Source organism: Lagenorhynchus albirostris, chromosome 3 (assembly GCF_949774975.1).
Source record: "Lagenorhynchus albirostris chromosome 3, mLagAlb1.1, whole genome shotgun sequence".
Taxonomy (NCBI): domain Eukaryota; kingdom Metazoa; phylum Chordata; class Mammalia; order Artiodactyla; family Delphinidae; genus Lagenorhynchus; species Lagenorhynchus albirostris.
In genome coordinates, this window is record NC_083097.1 from 114,363,461 (window position 1) to 114,390,016 (window position 26,556).

General features: G+C 45.1%; 1 protein-coding gene across 2 annotated transcripts in view; it reads right to left on the reverse strand.

The window, feature by feature from the left end:
* Positions 1-26,313, reverse strand: part of SPOCK1 (SPARC (osteonectin), cwcv and kazal like domains proteoglycan 1) — a 545,050-nt gene extending 518,737 nt beyond the window's left edge. For both annotated transcript variants that reach the window (XM_060143663.1, XM_060143662.1), the window contains exons 1-2: positions 26,195-26,313; positions 25,410-25,595 (exon numbers count right to left, since the gene is read on the reverse strand). In XM_060143663.1, the coding sequence (XP_059999646.1) occupies positions 25,410-25,595 (186 nt within the window). In that variant the 5' untranslated portion in view covers positions 26,195-26,313. The remainder of the gene's footprint in view (positions 1-25,409; positions 25,596-26,194) is intronic.
* Between the last annotated feature and the right edge of the window lie 243 nt (positions 26,314-26,556).

A 26,556-nucleotide genomic window follows, 5' to 3' on the forward strand; every position in this document is an offset into this window, starting at 1 on the left:
GAATATAATTGGAAAATCGTCACTTTGCAATCCCCAATGTAGTAACTGACACAGGCAAGGACCATCAATGCATGCTAAAACCACTGGGTAAAAGATTTTTAAGAACAGAATATTCACATGGTCTCAAAATTCCACCCCACAGATTGTTTATTAAATACAAAGGGCATAGAATACCTTTACAATGAGGGACCTGGCAGACACCACCTTGACCAAATGATCAAACTGAGCATCCCCAATAGCGACACAGATTGGTATTAGGTATCTTATGCGATATAGTGCTAAGTACATAACATCACCCATGTGGTCTTCTTGCCCAAATGTCTAATCTGAATCTAACTGAGAAGAAGCAATCAGATAAATACAGATTGTGAAACATTCACAAGAACAACTGGCCTTAACTCTTTAAATATTTCATTGTCCTGAAAGACTCCCTGCCCAAAAAAATGTGGAGGTATTCCTCTTTTCTAGACAAAATGTGACACGACAACCAAATTCAATAGTCAATTTTGACTAGTTCCTAGAATGGGGGGGAAAAAAAGCTCTAATAGTATTTTTAGAAAGAAGGAGAAATTTTAATGTAGACCAGATAACATTATTGTATTAAAGGTAAGTTTCTTGGCTCTGATAGTTTTATTATTTAAAATGTGGGGTTCTTAGAAAACGTCTCAGATAATGTGTCTTAAAAATAAAGAATAAAGAAGTTCTCTATGTTCTAATATTTTTAAAAGTCTCTCCAGACTATTCTACATTAAAAAGGCAAGACACATAACAGTGTATAAAGAATCCTACCTTGGTTTTAAAAGTGGGGTAGGGGGTACAACACACAGTTTTATTTGCTTGTATGTGCACATGAAATTTCTAGATGAATATACAAGAAATGAATAACAGTGGTTACCTGTGGCAGGTAGCAAAGAGGAGCAGGGAACAGAACAAGGGAGACAAGAGATAGAGGTGCGAGCAAGCATACCCACCATGTACTTTTTAAAATATTTGGAACCATGAGTAGGTATTATCTACTCAAAAAAAACCAGGGAACATTGTTTTTTAGAAAAGAAACAAAAAGACCTAGAAAGTGGAAGGACTAGGTCAGTGGAAGAACTTAGGGACCTTTACGGAGAGGTGTCACTATGTCCTTGGTTTTGGAAAACATGGTCTTCCCAGTCTGAGTAGGGGAAAGCAGGTGTGCAGGGCAACAAAATACATCCAGAGTCTTAGATGTTTGCATATTCTTGTTCCCTGGCAATTCAGCAATTCTTTTCCTAAAAACTTATCGTAAGAAAATAATTATAAAGATGAACAAAGATTTAATCACCAAAAAATATTCATCACAACATTATCATAATAGGGACAACCTGAAAAAGCCCAAATGTTAAAAAAAAAAAAAAAAAAAAAGCCTTGGGCTTCCCTGGTGGCGCAGTGGTTGAGAGTCCGCCTGCCGGTGCAGGGGACATGGGTTTGTGCCCGGGTCCGGGAAGATCCCTCCGCGGCTGGGCCCGTGAGCCATGGCCGCTGAGCCTGCGCCTCCAGAGCCTGTGCTCCGCAACGGGAGAGGCCACAACAGTGAGAGGCCCGCGTACCGCAATAAAATAAAAATTAAAAAAAAAGCCTTATTTAAATAAATTATGGAGTATCTACCCAAAGAAATACTAGGAAGACGTGATCAAAGTATATGCCATGACATAGAAAGATGTTTATGTAGCATTTTAAAGTGTAAAGAGCATATGCATTACATCATTTCATTTAAAATTATATACATGTAGGTAGGTATAATAAATGCATAAACCAATATAGCTATCTTAGGGTGATGGGATTACAGATACTTTTTCTTCCTTCTATTTTTTAATTTCCTCAAAAAAGTGAGATTTTAATAACTATAATTTTTGAGAAGTGAATTTATTTTTGTAAATAGGACTGGAAAAGCCTTGTGCAGAAAGTTTCTGCAGAGGTATATCCAGACACCTTTCCCACCAACTTCAAGGTCAGGAAGAGACCTGCAGATCACTCAGAGTTTGGGGACTGCCAACTCATGTCTCTTAGCGCCTGTAATCTTTCTCAGTATAGCTTGCGGTAGGGGAAAAGGGAGGGGAACCAACACACTGGCTAGGATATCAAAGCAAACCTGTCAGCCTGCCAACAACCTCTGAGAGCAGCTCTGCCACAAGAGTAGGTCAACGTCCACTGGACCATGACAATGGTTTCCTGCTAACCCCCCAGGGGATGATCACACTGGAGGGGGGAAACATGGCCTCATTTCAACCATGGGCCCCTTGCTAAGCTCGGCATGTCAGCTCAGACAGCACCTGAAGCTAAGGACTCCTGTAATAAGCTGACAGAAGCAGCTCCCACACATCAGCATAGCCTCGTGGCTCTGGAAACAGGGACGCTTGGCTTCATGTAATGCAGCTGAAAAGGCCCCAGTTTCCATCAACTTGCTGGCTGCCGAGCCAGTTAATAGAATGAGGCTTATTTCCACCAGCAGCACACCATGCTCGAGAACGGAAGTTTGAAGTCCAACCCAGATCTGAACCTCCCCTTCTTGTCTTTAGCTGTTCTGTGTGGCAAGTGTCTTACCCGTTCTGAGCCTCAGGCTCCTCGGGGATCTTCAGGAGCGCTATGAAGATGAAACAAACTATGTGCAAAGCACGTGGTCGAGAAGTTTAGCTTATGCGTGGGCGTGCACGTGCGCAGAAAGAGGATGGATAAACAGAAAGCAACATGGTGACAGAGCTAAATTAGAAAAGCACCTGCTAGATACTAAATCTCAGTAAATATAAATTATTACTATCGCTAGAACAAAGATTAGTGAGCTAGAGTCATCCACCAACAGACCAGAAACCAAACATGAGGGCTTGAAACACAATCCCCTGTGGCTATAGTCAAAATCTCCAGGACATAAGACTGGCACTGGTATCTCAAAAAGGGAAGAAGTTACTGGATTAAAAAAAAAAAACACATCCAAGTCCCACATATATCAGGAACATAAGATCTGAAATAACCACTGGTTTTACTTTAAATGGAACATAAACTAAATGACCCAATAAAAAAGTGGCATGGACATATATACACTACCAAATGTAAAACAGATAGCTAGTGGGAAGCAGCCGCATAGCACAGGGAGATCAGCTCGGTGCTTTGTGACCACATAGAGGGGTGGGATAGGGAGGGTGGGAGGGAGACACAAGACGGAGGAGATATGGGGATATATGTATATGTATAGCTGATTCACTTTGTTATAAAGCAGAAACTAACACACCATTGTAAAGCAATTATACTGCAATAAAGATGTTATTTAAAAAAAAAAGAAATTAAACTCTCTCTCACGTCCCTAGTTAATTTGAACAGAAAAAAAAACAATTGCAGGGCTTCCCTGGTGGCACAGTGGTTGAGAGTCCGCCTGCTGATGCAGGGGACACGGGTTCGTGCCCCGGTCTGGGAAGATCACACATGCCACGGAGCAGCTGGGCCCGTGAGCCATGGCCGCTGAGCCTGCGCGTCCGGAGCCTGTGCTCCTCAACGGGAGAGGCCACAACAGTGACAGGCCCGCGTACCACCAAAAAAAAAAAAAAAATTGCATTCAGCAAAGCTTCCCATGTTGACCAACATAAGCTAGGTTGCAAGTCTAGAGGTTGTTTAAATTAGTAAGTAAATATATTAGTAGGACTTCCTATTCATCAATGAACTACTATTTTGCCAAGCAGAGAATTAGGTCCCTTAAATAAGGAGTGTGTTGAGTGACTGGGATTTCTGATGCCCTCCAAAAATATGATTAATACCAAAGCTGAGTGCTAAATTCCTACATATTCCTTTTACAAAAAAAAAAAAGTGTCAAGCAACAGGCATCCAGATGTTGAGGAATGCTTCTTACCTACAGGGCTTCCGAAAACGGGGCAGAACTGATCCCACCATTACCCCACTCTGGCCCTCACCTTCTCCCCAGTCTGTATGAGAAGAGGACCAGAGTGGGGAGAAGGTGGTCACTGGAACATGCAGTGTTGACCAGGTTCCCCCAGTGAGGTGTATTTCCCCTTTCAAGTGCAATTTAAGAGAGTATTACAGAACAACTTAAAAACTGGGGGCACCTGCAAGGGGAGAAGATTTGTTTCCCCAGTTGGAAATCTTCTCAAACAATGGACTTGCTCATCTGTCCCATGACTTACTGAACAGGAAAGAGAATTCAAGAGGACTGGCCAAACAGAGAACAGGCAGCACTGGGGCAGCATCTGTCCAGATTATTTAGTAGAACAAGGAGATGAGAGCTTAGAGAACAAAAGAACATAGAAGGCAGCTCAACTGGAGCCATTTTATGTGCATCCCTGCATGGGGACCAGGTGAGAGGACCATATTAGCATAAGGCTATGGGACAGACATCTGGGAGAGGATGCTCTAGGGATGTTATTAATGCCACTGGCCAAACAGGTGACTTCCCCTCCTTCCAGGTACATTGCAGGATCACCCTTAACTGCCCCACTGATGTGGAATCTGGCCACATGACTTGCTTTATTCAAAAGAATGCCTCATTTAAGACAAAGCACTGAGCTTCTAGTGCAAGGCCCTGCAGCACACACTTCCTCCTGCCATGGTGATTGTGAACCTACAGAGATGGAGTCTTCATCAGCCTGCTGTCCTGTGGACAAGACAGATCAGAGTCCTACCATCGCATGAGAGATGGGTGCACCAGGGAGAAATAAGCCCTTGTTTTAAGCCATAAATATCATTTTTGGAGTTCTTTGTTACCGTGGCATAACCTAGCCTATCCTGACTGATAAAAAAGCAAAATGAAGGAAAAGGTTGATCTGAAGTCAAACAACCCCACCAAGGAATTAGGTAGTAGGCAGGTCCCCTGCCTGACCCTCCAGAGAACCCACCTTGATGCCAATCCTGGGAGGAAAAGGATTAAACAATAAATTATACATTCACCACCACACCAGCTCCTCGAGCCACAAGTCTAGACCACGCAGGCGAAGTGAAAGAGAAAACTCCAAATCTGTTCACGAGATGCAAGTTTTAAACTCAACTGGCCTTAGTTTTAAAGCTAAAAACGATGGAAAACTATGGAACGTGCCCAAGATGTTATTAAGGGAAAGTGGCGATTAAAAATAAACAAAATTGTCTCATGTTTATCTCCTAAATTGAAACTCCTCAATAAGCTGGTTGCCCATACATGTTTGGCAAACAGGGACATGTGTTTATGCCTGATCTCAGAAAACTGCAGCTGTTCACCGTTTCCTTAAAACACACACACACACACATTACTGAAATAATCCTAAGAAGACAATCAATATTGCCCCGAGACAATCAGCTCTAGCTGGCCCTACCAGCCACAGTGTACTAATCCTATTATGTGGCCTTCCTGCTTCTTTTAGAGAGAGAGTTGTTTTTCTTTGCACAAAGACGTTACACCCTACAGGGAGAGAGAAACGATTAGGATATCATGAAATAATGTGTCTAAGAGAAGCGGGCTTAGAGCCCAACCATGCTACTGAGAAGGGTGTGCACTGAACAGCCAGAGTGTGGACATGAGATGTTACAGGGAGGAGACCCATTAACACGTAAAGGTTCTCTGACTTTCTACTCTATGTCTTCAGCCAAGAGAGACAAAGTCAAACTACGTAACAAGCTATTGGGAGAAAAGGAAGGGAGAGAAGAGGAAGGGTTTATGGGGCTGTCATGTAAAAGACTCCTGAGTAACATAGGGACCAAAAGAACACAGAGAACAGAGGTTTTGAGAATGCAGTTGTGGGTTATGAATTGGATCTTCCCTAACATACTTTGAAAGACAGAAAGAAAAACTGGAATTCTTTCTGAAATCCTTTGGCTGCTGGACTGTGCATCTGTGAGCAGAATTTTAAACAAAGCCTTGACTGTGTGGGGCCCTGGGATCTATTTGGGTGACAGATCCTGCTGCAGAAACTTCTCTGCTCACAACATCCTTCCCCTTGCCCTCTTTATCTGGTCCTCCCCAAAAGGCACGGCACAATTCAGAACATCCTTCTCCCCACAAGCCTCCCTGAGCTCTCTTATGGGACTGGATGATCCTTGCCGGGGTTCCCAGAGCATCCTGTGCTTCCCTGCGTTCACTCACATCGCCTGTGTTATGACTGTTTATTTTTCTGTTTATCCAAGTAGAGCATCAGCTCCTTAGGGCCAAGATTTAGTGTTGAATTTCCACATTTGTGAGCCTGGCACCATGTCTAGCACACACATATTCAATAATTAAGATGATCTAGTCTCCCTCGAGCTCAAAATTTTACTTCACCAAAATAATGAGAGGAAAATGATTCTTAACACAAGCTGAGTTTCTTGCCTGTGCACCAGCATCTCTGCTACCTCTGCAGAGCCTCAGCTACTCTGCGTGTCAGTCTTGTATGCTATGAAAACATCTCACATGAATACTCACTCTGTGGAGCGGGGAGGAGAGTGGAGAGTGTGTGCGATTTAAAAATTATGACCGACGAAAAGCATCTAAAAAGTTACTGCAGATTGGTTTGTGTGTCAAGGTCCCACTTTAGACAACTAGTAACAGAGTGGCCAAGCCTGCCACAGGTCTGTATAAAAGCCACAACAGAAGGGGTCCTCCAGAGTTGTGGAAAGGGGAGCAGAGGTAGGCAACACGGGTTTTCTTCTCTTTGCTCCTTGTCCCCAAAAGTACGCCCAAGAACTCAATGAGCCTTTTGACGTTAACTCAAGGCTAGAAAGGAGAATGATCCACTTTTAGCTTAGCATCACACACGACTTACGTTGGAGGCAAGTTAATCTTCAAAGTGGAAAGGGTCTTTCAGACCAGACCAAAAAGAAGATCTTTCTCCACACTCCTACCGATGCCTAAAACATCCAACCTTCCCCAGGAGTGAGACCAGGCAGAGTTGCTAGAGATAGCAACTCATGGGGGATGTAAAGGACAGAAATTGATGGGCCTTGAGGAGGATGCAGAACAAAGGAGAAAAAGAAGAGCACTTTTTAATGGGGAAAGGGGACACGATGGAAATGCCCAGTGGGACAGGGCACGTGCATGGTACACCGTCATCCTGACCTAAGGCTTCACATCCGTGAAAAGAAGCCAGGGAAACATGCAAATAGGCGAGACAATCTACTCTCCTCATCTCCGCCACCATATGGACTCAGCGCAGACTGGCAGACTACGCAAACCAGAAGTAAAGGCTTGATCAGCTAGCCTCTGGGAGGCTGAGTGGGCCTGGTCACTTTCTTATGGGTTCTGCTCCCTTTCCCATCCTAAAGTGCTACAATTACACAGGGAAAGAGAAAAGGCCTCCCCGTACATCCTCAAACATGTAATGAACATCTGGCAGCCTCAGAGAGACCAGAATTCAAGAGCCAAGGCCCTGCAAAGTGAGAGAGAGGCGTGGACATATTTACACTACCGAATGTAAAACAGACAGCTAGTGGGAAGCAGCCGCATAGCACAGGGAGATCAGCTCGGTGCTTTGTGACCACCTAGAGGGGTGGGATAGGGAGGGTGGGAGGGAGGGAGACGCAAGAGGGAGGGGATATGGGGATATACGTATGCATATAGCTGATTCACTTTGTTATACAGCAGAAACTAACACACCATTGTAAAGCAATTATACTCTAATAAAGATGCTAAAAAAAATTTTTTTTAAAAAAAGAGCCAAGGTCCTGGAATACAGAAGCTCGCAAGCCAGCTGTGCCTCCAACAGGGGAAACAAGAACCCAGGGGGAGGAATACGCTCTCTAGTACGAAGCTGTGTGGTGCGGGCTGTCACTGCTACAGAATTCGGAGGAGCAGGTCGTTAAAATCTGCTGTGCAGCATATGAGAAAGAAGTGAGCTGTGAACAAGGATTATCTTGTTGGAAGTAACGGCTACTACCCAAGATGTGTGGCAAAACGAGATTCAAGGGAGAGTCACCAGCCCAGCCATCTGGAGACTGTCAGCTCTTTGGGGGAACGGAAATATTTTTATGCTGCATTTTCCTGCTTCTCAGGGAAACAAAATCAAACAGTGTCTCTGACTCACAGTGCAGGCAACTTACCCTGATTCACAGGTAAATACACAACATCTCACACAAAAACTCCCTGTGGCCATTTATCTTGGCAAAAACTAATAAAAATCGTATGGTTTTTTAATATACCTGATTGGCTGTGATGATGCATCAGATTTCCTCAAGATGTAAAAAATAATGTATGTGTTTGATTCATTCTTCCTTCTCTTGGCACTGCCAGAGTCAAGTATCTAGAACCTGAGGTGCTCATGTCCTAGAATGTAAGCTCCACTGGGGCAGAGAATTTTGTCTCTGTCCCAAGGCTTCAGACAGTCCCTGTCACACTGATTCCTTAAATGAATGATGAAAAGAATGACCCCCGCATATGCCCCTCACCCTCCGCCTCATCCACCTGGACTACACCTCACATTAAAAAATCATCCTCATAAAAGAAACAACCGTATCTCTAAGGCCAGCATTTCGCAACCTTGGTACTGTTGACACTGCGGGGTAGGGGGGCGTGCAGGATGTCATGTGCATGGTAGGACATTTAGCAACATTCCTGGCCTCTACTCACTAGATGCCAGTAGCACCGTCCCCCCCCCGCACCCCACCCCCAGTTGTGGCAATCAAAAATATCCCCAGGGGCTTCCCTGGTGGCGCAGTGGTTGAGAGTCCACCTGACGATGCAGGGGACGTGGGTTCGTGACCCGGTCCGGGAGGATCCCACAGGCCGCAGAGCAGCTAGGCCCGTGAGCCATGGCCGCTGGGCCTGTGCGTCCAGAGCCTGTGCTTCGCAATGGGAGAGGCCACAACAGTGAGAGGCTCGCGTACCGTAAAAAAAAAAAAAAGTCCCCAGACATTGCCAAACATCCCCTGGGGGCAAACTCTTCCCTAGTTGGGAATCACTGCTCTAGGCCTGCAGACAGCTCCCAAAGAGCTGACAGATGCAGAGGACTCATGTTTCCCATCTCCTGCACGATGCTGAGACAGCAGCCAGGGGAAACCCTTCTTCTCCCTGAGGCGAGTGCACCAGAAGGCCTGAGGTAGGAGGAAATACTGGCTAATGAAAGTCAGGCAGATGTCTTGATCACAAATGAAGACTGAGATGGGGGCCCCAGCTTTGTCTGTATTCAACAGGAGAAACCATTTCACCATCAGGCTGGGAATGAAGTGGGTTCCTAATGATCTCCTCTCACCCTCGTCCAACACAAGGGTATGAAAACCTCTACACATTGTAGCAGTAGCAGGGGATCTGTCAGTAGCAATTTCACTTAGAATCAATTTCACTTAGAATCAGACTTGGAGCATCTGCTCCTGCCCCTAATTAGGAACAAGGCTGGGATTTGTTAATATCTCCACAAGTTTAATGTCTCCACAACAAACTCAGGAGGAATCAGAGAAACATTCCTGCGACTTGGGACTCTTGCAGGCATCATTTACCTGTATTAACTCAGTACCTGCACATGTCTTGGCATGTCAAGCTTCTATCACATTCTCCTTCTTTACCAAAAAACCCACTAATAGCCAATGCTGGCAAGGGTGCAATAAAACGTACCTTCCATAATTCTGGGGGTAGAATCAATACAACATGGTAACATACACCAATGGCCTTTGAAATGCAATGTCAGTACACCATGTATCTCTACTTCTGGGAATATAGGGTAAGGAAATCTAACTGTTGAAAGGTTCATATGCCCAAATGTTCATCATATAATTATTTACATTAAGGAAAAATGGAAGCAACCAATTGTTTACTGTCAGATATTTTAGTCTGGTATATGGCAGTATGTACAGTCAATGGACTAATATATACCATTAAAATGTCATTTACAAACAACAGTATCATGCTATACTAAAATGTTTATGCTGTGTCATTAAATGAAAAAGAGACAGAGAGAGAAAAAAAACCAAATCATATTAACAGCATGATATCAACCATGAACTTTAAAACTGACATTAAGACTTTGGGAAGCAAATAGACCACACACACACACACACACACACACACACACACAAATTTTAACAGTGACTGCAGATGGGAAGGAAGTAAATTATTTCTCTTTTTCTATATCATCTAAATCCTCTTTCCAAATTAGCTCTTTCAACTAGGAAAAGAACAATTTAAAGTCAAAAGAACAAAATTCACAATAGAGCATAAATATATCCCTTCCATATTTCCTTTAACTTAGTTTTCCCCCCAATGTTACAAAAGAACATTCTGTAAGTTTAAGGTACACAAGTGATTATTTGATTTACGTATGTACTGTGAAATGATTACCAACCATAATAAAATTAGTTAACACAACCATCACCTCATATAATTACCACTTTGACGCTGTTGTTATGGTGAGAACATTTAAGATCTACTCTCCTAACAAGTTTCAAGTATACAATACAGTATTTTTACCTATAGTCACCATGCTACACATTAGATTCCCAGAACTTACTTGCCTTGTAACTGGAAATTTGTACCCTCTGACCAACATCTCCTTATTTCCTCCACCCCCTGGCAAATACCACTCTACTCTGTTTCTATGAGTTTGGTTTTTCTAGACTCCACATAAATGATACCATACAGCAATTTTCTTTCTCTGACTTCTACGTCACTTAGCATAACACCCTCAAGGTTCATCCATATTCTCACAAATTGCAGAATTTCCTTCTTTTTCATGGTTGAATAATATTCCATCATGCATATATCCCATATTTTCTTTATTCATTCATGTATCTAGGGGCACTAAAGTTGTTTCTGTGTCTTGTTGTTTGTAAATTGTAGCAAATAATGCTACAATGAACGTAGAAGTGCAGATATCTCTTCAAGACAGTAATTTCCTGTGTTTTCATGTAGGAGTTTTATGGTATCGGGTCTTTTTTGTTGGGGGGGGTTATAGTTGCTTTACAATGTTGGGTTAGTTTCTGCTGTACAACAAAGTGAATCAGCTATGTATATAAACATATCCCCTCCCTCTTGGACCTCCCTCCCTCCCTCCCACCTACCCCCATCCCAACCATCTAGGTCACCACAGAGCACCGAGCTGAGCTCCCTGCACTATGCATCAGGTTCCCACTAGCTATGTTTTACACATGGTAGTGCATAATTGTCAATCCCAATCTCCCAATTCATCTCACCCCCTCTACCCCGCCCGCCATGTCCACATGTGCATTCTCTACATCTGCATCTCTATTCCTGCCCTGCAAATAGGTTCATCTGTACCATTTTTCTAGATTCCACATACATGCATTAATATACAATATTTGTTTTTCTCTTTCTGACTTACTTCATTCTGTATGACAGACTCTAGGTCCATCCACCTCTCTACAGGGAAGAAGCTCCTTGACATTGATCTTGGCAGGAATTTTTTGGATATGACACCAAAAGCACAAGCAACAAAACAAGTGGGACTACATCAAACTAAAAAGCTTCTGCACAGCTAAAGAAACCATCAACAAAATGGAAAGGCAACCTATGAAATGGGAGAAAATACTTGCAAACCTTGTATTGGATAAGGGGTTAATATTCAAAATACAACTCAATGACAAAACAAAACCTGATTAAAAAATAGGCTGAGGGGCTTCCCTGGTGGCGCAGTGGTTGAGAGTCCGCCTGCCGATGCAGGGGACACAGGTTCGTGCCCCAGTCCGGGAGGATCCCACATGCCGTGGAGCAGCTGGGCCCGTGAGCCATGGCCACTGAGCCTGCGCGTCCAAAGCCTGTGCTCCGCAACGGGAGAGGCCACAACAGTAAGAGGCCCACGTACCGCAAAAAAAAAAAAAAAAAAAAAAAAAAAAAAAAAAAGGCTGAGGAACTGAATAGACATTTTTCCAAAGAAAACATCTAAATACCCAAAAGGTTCATGAAAAGACGTTCAACAACAGTAATCATCAGGGAAATGCAAATCAAAACTATAGTGAGATATTACTGCACACCTGTTAGAGTGGCTATTATCAAAAAAAGAAAAAAAACAAGAAATAGCAAGTGTTGGCGAGGATGTGGAAAAAAGGGAACCCTTGCTCATTGTTAGTGGGAATGTACACTGATTCTGCCACTATGGAAAACAGTGTGAATGGTTCCTCAAAAAATTAAAAATAAAACTACCATATGATCTAGCACTCTCACTTCTGGGTATACAGCCAAAGGAAATGAAAACAGGAGTTAAAAAAGATATCTGCATTCCTATGTTTCTTACAGCATTATTCACAATAGCCAAGATATGGAAACAACCTAAGTGTCCATCAACAGATGAATGGATAAAGAAGATGCGGTGTATATATGCAATGGAATATATTCAACCATGAAAAATAAGGGAATCCTTCAATTCATGACAACACAGGTGAAACTTGAGGGCATTATACTGAGATGTCAGAAAGAGAAAGACAAATACCATAAAATGTCACTTACATGTAGAATCTAAGAAAACTAAACTCACAGAAACAGAGAGTAGAATGGTGGTTACTAGGAGCTGGAGGGTGGGGGAATTTGGGAGATGTCATCAAAGGGTACAAACTTGCAACTAAAAGATGAATAAGTTCTGGAGACCTAATGCACAGCATAGTGATATAACCAACTGTATTATATAGTTTGAAGTTGCTAAGAGCCTAGATCTAAAATGTTCTCACCACAAAAAAAATAATGATGATGATAAGTATGTGACATGATAGAGGTGTTTGCTAAAGATACAGTGGTCATCATATGGCAATATATACATGTATCAAATCAACACTTTGGACATCTTAAACTTACATAATGTTACATGTCAACTGTATCTCAATTTTTAAAAAGTGCACATAAACAGGATAAAAAGACAGTAATTTCATGTCCTTCAGATATATTATCAAAAGTGGGATTGCTGGATCATGTGGTAGTTCAACTTTTAATTCTTTTGAGGAACCTTCATGTTCTCCATAGTGGCTGCACCAATTTACAATTCCACCAACACTGCACAAGGGCTCCCTTTTCTCCACATCCTCACCAACACTTGTTATCGCTCGGTGTTTTGATCATAGCCATTCTAACAGGTGTGAGGTGAAAGCACATGTGGTTTTGATTTATTTCCCTGATAATTAGTGAGACTGAGCATCTTTTCATGTACCTGTTGGCCATTTGTATATCTTCTTTGGAAAAATGTCTGTTCAGGTCCCTTTCCCATTTTTCAATTGAATTTTTTTTTTTTTTGGCGATTGAGTTATATGAGTTCCTTATATATTTTGGATATTAACCCCTTATCAGATAGATTGTCTACAGATATTTTCTCCCATTCTGCAGGCTGCTTTTTCATTTTGTTGATGGTTTCTTTTGCTACAGAATCATTTTAGTTTGATGTAGTCCCGTTGGTTGACTTTCACTTTTGTTGCTTATGCTTTTGGTGTCATATTCTAAAAATCACTGCCAAGACCAAAGTCAAGGAGTTTTTCCCCCTATGTTTTCTTCCAGGAGTTTTACAGTTTCAGGTCTTATGTTTAAGTCCTCGATCCATTCCTAGTTAATTTTTGTGAGTGGTATAAGATAGGGGTCCAATTTCATTTTTTTGCATGCAAATACTCAGTTTTCCCAACATCATTCATGGAAGAGACTATTTTGTCCCAACTGAGCTACCCTAGTTTATTTTTGTCCTTAGCACTTGCAACCAACTGTTGTATCTTAATCTGTGTATTGTTTTTCTCTCTCGACTAGAACATAGGCTCCACAAGGGTAGGCAAGTACCTGATACGTAATAGATGCTCAGTACCTTTTGGTTGAAATGGATTACGAATTAGATTGTGAAATTTGTTTTTAAAGTCTACAATCAGTAAAACAAAAATGTTGCTCCCAGTGAACTTTCATACACTAATGGAGGGAGAGTAACTGGCAGAACCATTTTTGGAAAACTATTTAACCACATCTCTGAACACTGAACATTCACCCACCTTATGAGCAATAGATTCCACAGCTAGGCATGCACCCGAAAAAATGTACACATAGATGCACCAGAAGACATGCCCAAGAAACTGCTATCCCGTAACAGCCAAAACCCAGAAGCTACCAAAGTGTCCCTCCACAAAAGAATAGGTCAATTAAGTTGTGGAGTATTTACACAGCACTGAGAATGAACAAACTACAGCCACACATAACAATGTATCACAAACTTAACGCTGAGCAAAAGAATCCAGCCACACACACAAAAACACATCCTTATGGTGCCATCTATAAAAGTACAAAAACAGGCAAAACTAATCTATAGTGTTGTAACTCAGGAGAGCTCTTCCCTGGGAGGGGGACAGGCAGTGAGTGTGGGGCTTACAAGACGGACTTCTCAGATGCTGGTAACATTCTGTCCCCTGACTGGGCTGCTGGATGTATGGTGTGTTCACTGCGTGAGAGCACATCAGGCGGCACCCTCACCCTGCACATCTTCCACTCCAGCGAAACATACTCCCTACCTATGCAGGGCTGCTGAGGACCAGGACTCTTCTGCGATTCCCTCTCCACTCGCTACAGGCCTTGACCTGGAGCCAGGACAAGGCTCAACACATCACGTTTCAGCATTTATACACATCGAGTCCTGTCTCACCTAAATGCTCCACCTCAACTGCATTGACCGACACCCTTTTGTTGCCAGTGTCTGGGTCCTAAACTCAGGCAAAACAGCAGGGGCCGCTCATGTATGTCGGTAAGAGTTGCATTAAGCTCATGTGGCTTGACCACCAGACAGATTCAGAGATGAAGGCTTATGTGACTTTCTCCCAGAAACATGGCCCAGGTCCCAAGGCCTCTGGACATCCAGCTTGCCGGGACTGCTCTCGTCCCTTTGTAGACCAGGCCTTTCCCTTTGCAGAGGAACCCTCAATAGACACCAAGCCCCTCTGTTTCTTCTCTTGGTCTTGGACAAGAGGGCTGTAGACTCCAGAGGACAGGGAGGATGTTTTGCTCCCTGCTACATCTTACTTGCCCAGCACAGTGCCTGGTACATAGTAGTCTGGCCAATGAGTACCTGTGATATGAACATATGAATACATGAACAAACAAACAAAACTACTGAATCTGTGCACCAGGCTCTGGTTACTAGAAAGGTGAGGATCTAGGTTCAGGATGACCGTGGAAACAAAGAAATATTTTTTAAAACACATGCAAAGGTCTTTCTGAGGTAGGAGGAACTTTTCAACCACCAACTTAATCTTATAAAAAAAATAATAAATCACACAATTTATCTAACACCAGGAAAGACAGCATTATTTTATCTTTACCATGGATAGCATTTTCACTCTTTCACTCATTTCGTCTCATTCAAGATAGCTGGTCAAAGGTTACAGACCAGGTGCAGAGTCACAGCAAGGCTGGCCGGCTCAGATGGGAAGCAATGCCTTGGCCTGATGGAAGTACTGGACACACCAACCCCACCAAAGTCACAGAGGAATCAGCATGTCCCATGAGCACAGAAAGACCTGGAAACTTCCCAATTATCCCTTAACAATGGGGCTATTGAAACACTCCAAATAACCACACAAGTCTGTTCAATACACTTAACTACTTTCTTCCTCTTGGCAATAGTTTTGTCAATTGTAGGTGCCATTAATTAGAGGAAATTCAGCAACATAGAGTAAAGCAAAGTTTGAGAGTTTGTTCAGTGGGCAACAAGGAATACTGGCATGTCCTGTTGATCCTCATAAATTTTCTAAACTTTGACAAGTCTTTGCTTTCATTGTTCCCTGATCTTTCCGAAATGATCTGGCCAACCAAGCATGAAGATTTACTATACCAAGAAGAGAGCTGCAGGTAGTACCACTGTCAGGTCCATATCCCTCAGACCTTCTCTGTGTTTCCAACTGATAGTACAGGCTTCCCTCTATATCCATGGATACAGAGCCCATGGATATGGAGGGCCACCCGTACTATGCCATTTTATATAAGGAACTTGAGCATCTGTGGGGTTAGGTATCCACAGGGGGGCCTGGAACCAATCTCACGCTGATACCAAGGGACGACTGTGATCTGCATCTCTGTGCCCACCTCCCGTGAGAGTAAACACTGTTTACTACATCCACCATCTTCAATACCCACTGCTCCATAAACCAAAGCCAATGTCAGAGTCAATGGAGTCAATGTCCTTCAGTTCATCTGTGCACAAAACATTATCAATCCTGCTAGAGAAGATGCAAAGTCAGACCAGAGTCAGCTGTGATCAGGCCCCTTTGGAGACAGGAAATTTGCTGAGATGACCACCTGGGAGTTTGTCATGGAGAAGGTCCCACATCAATTCCACCAAGCTCATGTGCATAAGCAGCCCTGATGCCCTAGAAGCAGTGACAAGTCAAAAGTCATTCTACTCCAGGAACATTTCATGACAATGGCTGCTGCTGAGACCTGTGCACATACACACATTGGAAAGCAAGCCCTTTCCTTCTATTGATGTCAATGGTAGCCCTGTTGACATAAGGGGGAAATACAGCACTCATAATAATTTACTCCACATCTTCAAATGCTCATTTTGTCTAAACTTGTATTATTCACTGGCGCTAACGGTGTTGGCTATTAGGGATGAATAATAATTCTCCAGGGTTTTTCTGAAAATACAGTCTGAGAACCACCTGCATCAGAATCACCTGGATTGCTTATTTAAAATGCAGGTTCCTGGGTGCCGCCCTTGACCTATTCAAGACTGCTCTGGACTAGGGGGCTGAGATCTGCATTTTAAACAAGCCCCACCAGTGATTTTTTTTTTCAATATTATAAAGGTGTAACCCTGAGAACTGCTACTCTAGCACCTTTCTCTGGGCATCTTGCCTTTTGTTTTGGCCATGAAGGGTCATCAGCAACTTGGCCTGGCCTTTCTTAGAACTGAGTTAAAGTGATTCCATTTACATGGTGGAAAAGGAAGGGTAGAGCTAAAATACAACGTGGAGTCATTTGCTCTCTGCCTGTTTGTTTTCTCCACGCTTTATCTCTGCAAAGACTGCCTGGAACACCTGCAATAAGTTCTACTTCCCTGCTCCAGTCATAGGCGCCAATGGACTTGGCATAAATTCCTGCTCACCCACCCCATAATTATGCTGGGGAATGTTGATGGTGTCTTCTGTAGCGTGACATGTCACAGATCACACAGGAAGAGTTTGCAAATTATTTCAAATAATTGTATAATATGTCCTTCCTTCCTTCCTTCCCCACTGCACCAAAGAAAACTTTGTCCGAAAGGATCAAGGGAGAGGGTCTCCTGAGGGACGTATTTGCATAGAACCCTAAGAAGGGAACCCAGTGAAGTTAATTTGGACATCAGTGTTATCCTTCCAGGAGAGTCCCCAGTAATTCACATCACTAGTCTGTGAATGCACCTTACCTCCTCCCTCAAAATAAATCAACATCCTGACGTCTGTCACAAGGACACTGGAAGGACCCAGACCCAGGGGCTATGATGCCACATACTGTCCAGCCCTCCAACTGCATGCATGTCTAAACTCTGAGCCTTGTGTGTGGAAATCTTGGTTTCCATCTTTAGCTTCCAAGCCTGGCATCCAGCTGGTTCTCAGAAATGGTAGCGGGCGGAGAGGGGTGGGGACGAGGGCAAGGAGCAGTCCATATATACCAGTCTCGTTTTTGAAACAGCAACTTCACAGATCACTCTGTCCAAGAAATTCTATGGTACCCTGATTTCTAAAGAGCAGTGGGAACTGTAGGAGCTCTAAAGCCCAGGACACTTGACCACAGAGGTAAGGAGAAACTCATGGGCCCCAGACACCAGAGGAGCAGGAAGTCTTTTTTAAAGGGGGAGGCAGGGCGAGGGCTATTTACACGACAGGGATGTCTGTGCCAGGAACTACAACCAGAAAATTTAAAAAATGAACCACAGAGAACCGCAGACAGCCTTCCAGCCAGCAAGGAATAAAGACAGGCTCAAGGAAAATGGAACCAATTTCCCCAACATTTCTCCAAGACATGAGACAGAAAGCAACATCTATAGCTGTGCGTCAGCAACTCACCCATGCTCCCAGGGCCCAAGGTAAGAGAAGTGACCCTCAGAAATTGTTATCAGAATCACAGGTACGCCAGTCACTGAAAGATCACGAAAACCCCACAAAGCAGGTATGATCACTCCAGTTTTGTTTGTTTGTTTGTTTTTGATCACTCCAGTTTTACAGATGAGGAAAGTGGTGCTGTAGCCAAGACCCAAGCTTATTCATGACAAGACTGGACGATGAGCACAGGTTAAGAGGGGCCTCTTCACCAGGAAGAGCTTTGCACAGGTTCAGGGACTGTACCTGAATTGTGAAGGGGGTGAGCTTCTCTGTCCGGCTCACCCTGCCTCTCAACAGCACGGCCCATCTGTTGGTAACCATAATCAGTCAATTGCTAACAGAATGAAAGACACGTGTCAAAAGCCAGCATGACTTACTGGGGCCAGCCCTCTACAAGGAACAGGTCCTCCTCAGCCTGGAGGTGTGCAAAATCCTGGTACGAACAGTTCACTCCTTCGTTCATTCATTCACTCAGATTCAATCAAACATTCACTGAGCAGATTTCTGGGCTGGGCTCAGTGGTAAAGGTCTGGGGACAATGAGCTCTGTACATCAGAGCTATAACTAAAAGGAGTTATGAAGTTTGTAAGGTCCTGCTTAGAGATAGGGGTTAGACCAAAAAAAAAAAAAAAAAAGATGTTTTTCAATGTGTGTGTAACCTAGAATTTCCACCTACCAAACACTATAATCGCACATGTGCCAGTAATTCTGCAGGCTTTCCTTTCCCAGGGATTCATCGAGAGATGTGCTTAAGTAATAATTCAAATCAGTAAAATGCTAACAGACCACCTACTGTGTGCAAGGCATGATAAGACTCAGGCTCTTACTTCAGGAAGAATACAACTATTAAAGAAGCTAAAATATAAATACATACACCCATAAGTTGAGGAATAATGCATGAAAGTGTAATAAGAGTTGTTAATATTAATAAAAATAATAGCCTCCACTTAATACTTAACACTTAATTGAGAATTAAGCCAGACACTGCTAACAGCTTCACTTACATTAGCCAATTTACTCTCCATGCCAACCCAGGGAGGCTGACCAACATAGTGGACTCCTGTGATGTTTGCCCACAAGGCATCCATTTCCCCTTAAGAAACTACCCTTTAACCTTCCTTTAACCATGTAATCCAATGCAGTTCCCACCACCATTCTATGCCCAGGTCCCAGGCCCCGCCCCAGGACTAGGCATGTACCCAGGCCCAGACAATTAGCATATATTCTACCAACTTGGCCACAGTGATTTACTGGAGAATGGGTGCATAATACAGGTAAATCTGACAAGTCTCAATTCTGGGAGTTTTGTGGCAATATGGAGACGTAAAAACTACAGTATGTTATAAACGTGTAGCTGCCATGAGTCACCACATGGAACTAATCAGCCTGAGAACACAACCGACATGGGGAAATAAAGCCCAAAGATGGGGGTTGGGAGATGGGGAAGTGGCAAGAAAATGATAAACATACACACACAAATCCGGTGGTGCAACCCGAGCCCATGGATCCAGCCTTATCTAGATGCATAGTTTATCAGTGGAATTTTCAGTTACACAAGTGAGTAAGTTTTCTTTTCCATTTAAGCCAGCTTGGACTAGATTTCAGTCACTTGCAGTTTGGAGTCCTCACCAATATAAAGTGATCGTCCCCCACTTACTAAATGAGAAGTCAGGGATTCAGAGAGGACAAACAGCCTGAAACTAAATTAACTGTCTAAGGTTTTTTTTTCGGGGGTTGGGAGGGCACAATGATTGTGTGCACTGAGACCAGAAACCTGCAAAAGAGTCAGCCTGTCAATTGCTCAGAGCCTATTTTTCCCCTTCATCCACCAGTTCCAAGGTGGAGACACATGAGTCGCCCGGCTATGGTCCCTTTTCTGCATCGTGAGTTTATTTCTTGTTTACTTCTACCCAGAGGGAGTAGTCCTCTAGGGTCCCGGCTCCATCCAGGGGTCTATTAAACTCTTCCTTCTGGACACTGTCTTCTTTCTTAGTAGTGCACAAAAACGGTACACCCTACAATTGACGGCATCTTATATTGGAGGAAATATGACCAAAAACAAATACGCGTAACCTTGCGCAAATTATTCAATGTCTTACAGGAAATTTCTTCCATTTGTAATGATCTCACCTGGGGAGATGAGACCAAGTATGAGCTTGGGTCTGAGGAATTTCCTAAGGAATATAAAGTCACCTCCCCAGGGCTTCCGGGGTGGCGCAGTGGTTGAGAGTCCGCCTGCCAATGCAAGGGACACGGGTTCATGCCCCGGTCCGGGAAGATCCCTCCGCGGCTGGACCCACGAGCCATGGCCGCTGAGCCTGCGCGTCCAGAGCCTGTGCTCCGCAACGGGAGAGGCCACAACACTGAGAGGCCCACGTACCGCGCAAAAAAAAAAAAAAAAAAAAAAAAAGTCACCTCCCCAGAGGAAAGGTAAAATGAGCCATCCTGAAGGTGTTCATGTTTAGATATTGAGTGTGTTTGGTTTGAAATATACTACAATGAGTAAATGAGTAGGAAATGATTATAAAATATTTAACTACTAACATTACTGTGTCTCCCCAAGCGAGATCAAATAGTTGAGCTAATGTTTATGTCCCACTCTTCCAGGGGAGGGGTACAGGTCTGATGATCCATTTGGGACCAGTTCTTGCTTTTGACAATAATCTCATCAGTATACAGGAGAGTACTTATCCTCCTAGCAATCCAGTTCTGCTGAAGCACTCTGGAGGCAGGGTTGGGAGGCCCAGGAGACACAGGGGAACTCAGCCTGGGAGGGTCAACTGGGGCAAAAGCTCTGCCATCCTTGCCAGGCAAAAACTAGGTTCTCTCTACAAGGGCCAACTGAAGGTTAGGACAGAAAATACAAGAATGGTCTTAGGGCTATCAACTTTTAAACTGTCCCTTTATAATGATTCCTGTGAAATAATTATTTCTATCAGTGGTCGTCTAGTACAGGGGATTTAAGATAGTGGGTTCATTAAAGAAAGTCAGGATGACAAACTCATTTAATTCTCCTTGAACCTGTTTAATCAAAATGATTTTCTGCTACTCTCTATTACAAGCCAAGTTTCTGTGGTGACAGATTAATGACTGATCCACTAAGCCACATCACCTCTCTTGTCACCAACCCCACCGACTAAGCCAGCCACCATTCTGTCAACAAGCCTCACTTGCCCTTGAAACTCATTATAGCTGAGACGTTAAGATCAAATGAGCAGATCAGATGCTCACCGCCACCCCAGTTCTGCTACAGAGACCACCAAATCCCACAGCGTGTGCACAAGAAGGAAAAAGCACGTGGGCTGGTCCTGTGGTCTCATTAGAATTACAAACCCAGGTCACTCCAGAGTAAGATAAATGCCAGCCAAGGCAACACTTGAGTCTTCGGGCCTGCTAAAGGTAATTATCCCGGAGTTAAATGTCAGGGCTAGTTTCATGAGTGCAAAAGAAAGAAAATGTCATGTTTGGTGTAAGCAACAATATTATTTTAATCAAATCAGAAGCTCATTATTAGCAGAAGATAAGGCCTGATGTGACCCCGACAATAAGCCGTGTCCAGCGCCTGGCTTCCCGCTCCACTCTGTCTCAACCTAAGGCTCTTCACTGATTTCCCTCAGACATAAAGCAGCAAAGACTTGCAGTGTGATACCAGTGGAGGCTCACAGCCAAAATCCACTCTGCTCTTGATGGGCTGCAGTGCAAGAGTCTCGCAAGAGTCTAGAGTCAGACTGCCTGGGTCCAGTCCAGCTGCTCCACAGCCTAGCTCTGTGGGCAAGAGACTTCACCTCCCAGTAAATAAGGACAACAGTACTTCTCTCCCAGAATCGTTATGAATATTAAATGAGATACTATATGTAAAGTACCTTAAACAATGCCTGGCACACTAAGTGCTGGATAAATGTTAGGTATCACCTATTTCTGCAATGTTTTCTTTTTTTTTAATTTCAACCAGCACATATTACCTTTATAAGAAAAAAACTTTAAAAAAGTAACAATAAGAAAGAAATATTGACAGTGTAAGTTAAAGGATTTCATCCAGTAGACAAGTGGTTACCTGAGAGAAGAGATCGCATTTATTTAACTTGCTCACCCTTTTGGCCACTGCCTAGCACATGGTAGACAGTCAAATATTTGCTGGAATGAATGGACGTACAAATGAATGTAGGAATTAACAGAGGAAATTTCCTTAGTAATGGTTATGCAAAGCCAAATGAGATTCAGAAAAAATCAGGAAAACGGTTGTGGCATTCTGACCCCTCAACTTCAAACCACAGAGGATTTTAACTCTGCACACCAGTTGGAGCAGCTGGAGGTGGGAAATTACTGTACAGCTTAAAACAAACATCTGCCTTCTTTATCTTCTCCTTCTTAATACTATATCTGTGCAAAAGTTTGGGTCTCCATCTGGCCAAAACATCCCAACTGCTAGTCTTTATAAAAGAATAATGACCAAACTAACAGGCCACCAGTACACTTAGGAGCAAACACCTGTATGTTGTTATATTCCTCCTGGCTCCATTGCTCCAGGCAACGAGCCACAGAGTAATTGTGAAAGTTTTACTTCTGGAAAGAAGGCGACAGATTATTTGTGTATCTAGAACAACAGGACCTCTTCAAAGCATTAAGTAGGGGCTATCAGGTCATCTCTGGCAACATCACAGCACACTCAACAGGCAGGGGAACACGGAGCACACGGCCCACCACCATTTCCATTTCAAATTTAGCCAATAACCACCACCAATGGGTATCATCAACTCTCTAAAAGAAGCCCTTAGTTTTCAGTTTCACAAGTTCAAAAATCCCTTCTAAATATCTCTCCCCCAAATGCAAAAAAAGTGACAAGTCAGGGGAAAGGTAAGAAGTTTTCTTTCACGGTGACTTTCAAAACCAAGCATCATAACAATCTCAGGGCCCGGTCTTTCAAAGTTATCAGTGGTTTCCACAAAACTCAAAAACAACAGCAGAGAAGCTGAGCTTTGCTAACCTCAAGTAAGGCCTGGCTCAGTGAAAAATGACCAGGCTGGCTGAGCAATGACACCATTAGCTGGGGCTTTACCGACTGTCCACTGAACTACTGGCTCCTGTAGGAAGCAACTTTTAGTCCTTGGTTCCAGGGGACCGAGGCTCTGTGGTCATTCCAAGTAAAAGGCCCAACTGAAGACACTTAGACTTGGCCTAAAGGAGCATCTAGTTTGCATTTCACAACACGTTAAAGAGGTTAATGGCATTAAATTATGTCTGACCCACAGCTAGCAACAGAAGACTCCAGGAAGCATATAAAATGGTTGATGATTGAAGATATTTGTGATTTTGAAGCATTTTGGATGTTGTTAAAATAGTATGCTGGATTAAGTTATCATTTTAAAAGAATATATGCTGCTAAAAATATTAGTTTAACACCTAAAATTGCTCCAGAAACAAAAAAGCAGTGCATTTGTTAAGCATTTGTTAAGCATTCTGTTAAGCTTTGGACATTTTTACAAGGCGGAACTTCCTAATCATTCTAAGAATTACCTAGAATGTTCATTTAAAATATGGATTCCCAGCACTCATCCCAGAACTATAGAATCAGAATCTCTGAGGAGGAAGGCGTGAGTGTGGGTGCTACAATTTAACAAGCACCCCAGGTGAGAGCCTCATGATCAGCCGGGTTTGTATCAATAAAAACACTGATCCAAGAATTTAAAATGTCACCACTTGCAAGGAAGATGAGAAGTGAAGAAAAGCCCAATCTTTCAAAATTTAAATCTGAATGGGAAACAAGAATAATTCCATATTTATGATACACCAAGACTAGAAAACCTTGAACAGACACAAAAGCAGAGTAAACCTTTCCATACCCAAAGACCAACAAGCACAGCCGCTTTCCATCTGACCCAGCTGCCACGCGAACCAAGGCGTGTGCAAAGGGGCCCTTGTCCTCCACACCTGGCCCAATTCTCCAGCTCCAGCCGAGTTAAGCATCTGCCCTGTTCCTCAACTCTATCTAAAATGTAATGGCAAAAGAAAGAAAAAAGCAAGATAGTTCCTATCCTATATGAGTCTGGGAATGGAAGCTTCCTTGGGGCACCTTTTGGGCATCTTGGCCATCTTTTTCAGCTGCAGGCAAAGGCAGTCAGTGCAGGGCTCCTTGGAGCGGAACCAAAAGGGGATCGAAGATGGTTAACAGACTAGATCAGGGACAGGAGGACGTGTGGCAGGGATCTCATGGTGCAGGGTGGTGGGGGGAGCAATAAGCCCTCAAATAACTTGTTCAATGAAAGTGTTTAATCGCCTCTTTCAAGGAAAAGACCACCATCAACTAGAGGGAGAGGGAAGAGGAACAGAGAGAAGAGAGATAAGTAAGCCCCCACTCAAGGCCTAGGCTGCTGTGGAATGGGACCTGGAGAGGTGCTCTTTAGAAAGTCCTCGAAGACACCTGGATTCACTGGATTCCTCAGGCCCTCCCTCTGCAAAGACTGGGCATGCCGGGCACGGGGCTAAGAGGAATCCAGTGTAGGAGGTGACTCGCACACATCTCCCACCTCAGGGAGCCCTGTGCCAAGAACAGGGGCTCGGCGGTATGGGTCTCTCCCAAAGGCAGGAGTTCCCGATGTTAAGTATCATCAAAGTTTTTCCTAGTCCCCTAGAAGCGCAAGGCCCCAGCCACCTGGGGCGGCCTTTGAAAGAGCCGGCAGCAGCTCCCACAGCACAGAGGGGATGCCATCTGCTGGAAAGACTGTGTCAGGTGCCTCTCGTCCAGCATCCTCTGGGGCGTACCTGGGGAGCAGCAGCCAGCCTGAGGCAGAACCAGGCAGCAGATTGCCTCTGGGTGCCCAGGAATAACTTTCTCCCCTCCTACAGCTCCCTCAGAGGAGCAATCCTCTGCCACCCAGGCTCCCCCTCACGGCGGTGGACCAACTCCACGAGGTGCCTCCTCCTTTTCCCTTCCCCTAAAGACGCCAAGGGTCAAAACCACCATGCTTCCACCCGACATTTCATCAGGCCTGTGGCCATGACTCTCCGAACCTCCTGGGACACCTGCCTCCCTACTCAATGATCTGGGCTCACCCCAAACCTAACCTCTGCAGCAGGCATTCTTCTGGAACACCCCAGAGATGGTCTCAATAGCCGCTGCCTAGGGAGGTCTTCCAGGGGGCTTGGCAAAGTCAACCATCAGCGTGAGGAGATCTCAGAAGCTTCAGGAGCCTCTCCCTCCGCAGCTGCTCGCTATTTACACCATGTTTCGTACAGTCACCTCCCCCAGCCCGACAAATACACACACCTGGGCCACAGGTAACAGGCGGAGAGCATCAAGCCTTCGAAGTTCTCTTTAAAGTTCCTCTCAGGCAAGATGAAGCCCAGGAACCCCGAACCGACAAGCTGCCGGCGAAGTCGGCCCCAGTGCCCTCCCCACCCACTTCAGAGGCCCCCTCTGAGAGGCTCCCCCGCCCCCCGCAGGGCCCGGCGGCGGCTGTACTCACGTCTCGAAAGCGGTTCCAGTACTTGTCCCGGTCGTACTGGGAGACTGTGCTCAGCCACTGGTCATTGTCCAGGAAATTGCCGTTGTTGGGGCCCGCGCCTCCTGCGAGCGCGTCCAGGTGCCGGCTCTCGACCTGGAGGAAGCACCACGCCGCGGCGGCAGCCGCGAGCACCACGATCGCTGGCATCTGCGGGGCAGGGGCAAGCGGGGGCGGTGAGCGGGAGGCCAGGGCGGCGACGAGCCCCGCGCCGGGCGCCCAGGACTGAGCGCCTCCGCCACCGGCCCCCGCTGTCGGCGTGGGGGGATCTCCCAGCAGGGACAGGGTCAGCCCTCGCACAGCGGGGGGGGTGGATCTGCAGACCTAGGGACCCCGCTCATGAATGGGGGGCTCAGTTACAAATGAAGAGGCTGCGTCACAAATTAGGGGCCGCTATCAAACTACAGAGGACCTTGTCATCTATTCTCCGGGTGCTCCACTGGTCGCCACTCTCGGATAGGGGCTTCAGTACCCCTCCCCAAAAAACGGAGAGCCCTCGATCCGCAAGCGGCACTCCCAGAGACGGTGCCCAGAGCCCCGGGGTAGGGAGACGGGGAAGAGGGCTCCGAGCAGCAGTCCAGGCTCCGGTTGAATGGGGTGGGGGGGGGTCTCCCCTCGCCCGCCCTGCCGCCTCGGGGAAAGAGGGGCGCGCGGAGGTAGCCTCAGGCCCTGACCCGCCAGCCCCCAGGTGGCCGCGGGGAGGTCCCAAGTACGCCAAGTTGGGGCGCGGGGTTCTGTGGGACACGTACCTTGGGGCCCGGCCCGGGTCCCCGCGTCCGAGTTGCTCAAGCTCCTGTGGCGCGGTCGCCGAGAAAGCTGATCGGCGGGCTCGCTCCCCTGCGCTCCTGCTACCCGCCGCCCAGAGTCCTGACGCTTTGTGAGCCCGCAGCGCTCTAGCTCCGCTAGCTCGCAGGCTCGCTCGGGCGCGGCGTCCGCGGGCGGAGGAGCCCGAGCGCACGAGCCGAGGCCTCTGGCGACCCCTGGCGGCTGCGCGCTGCTATGGGGCGCGCCTGAAAGCCCCGCCGCCCCTGGTCCAGCTGCCAGGGATCTGGTTAGCCACATCTCAATGCAGGGATGAAATAAGCTTTCAGGCCCAAGCTGGTGAGAGACA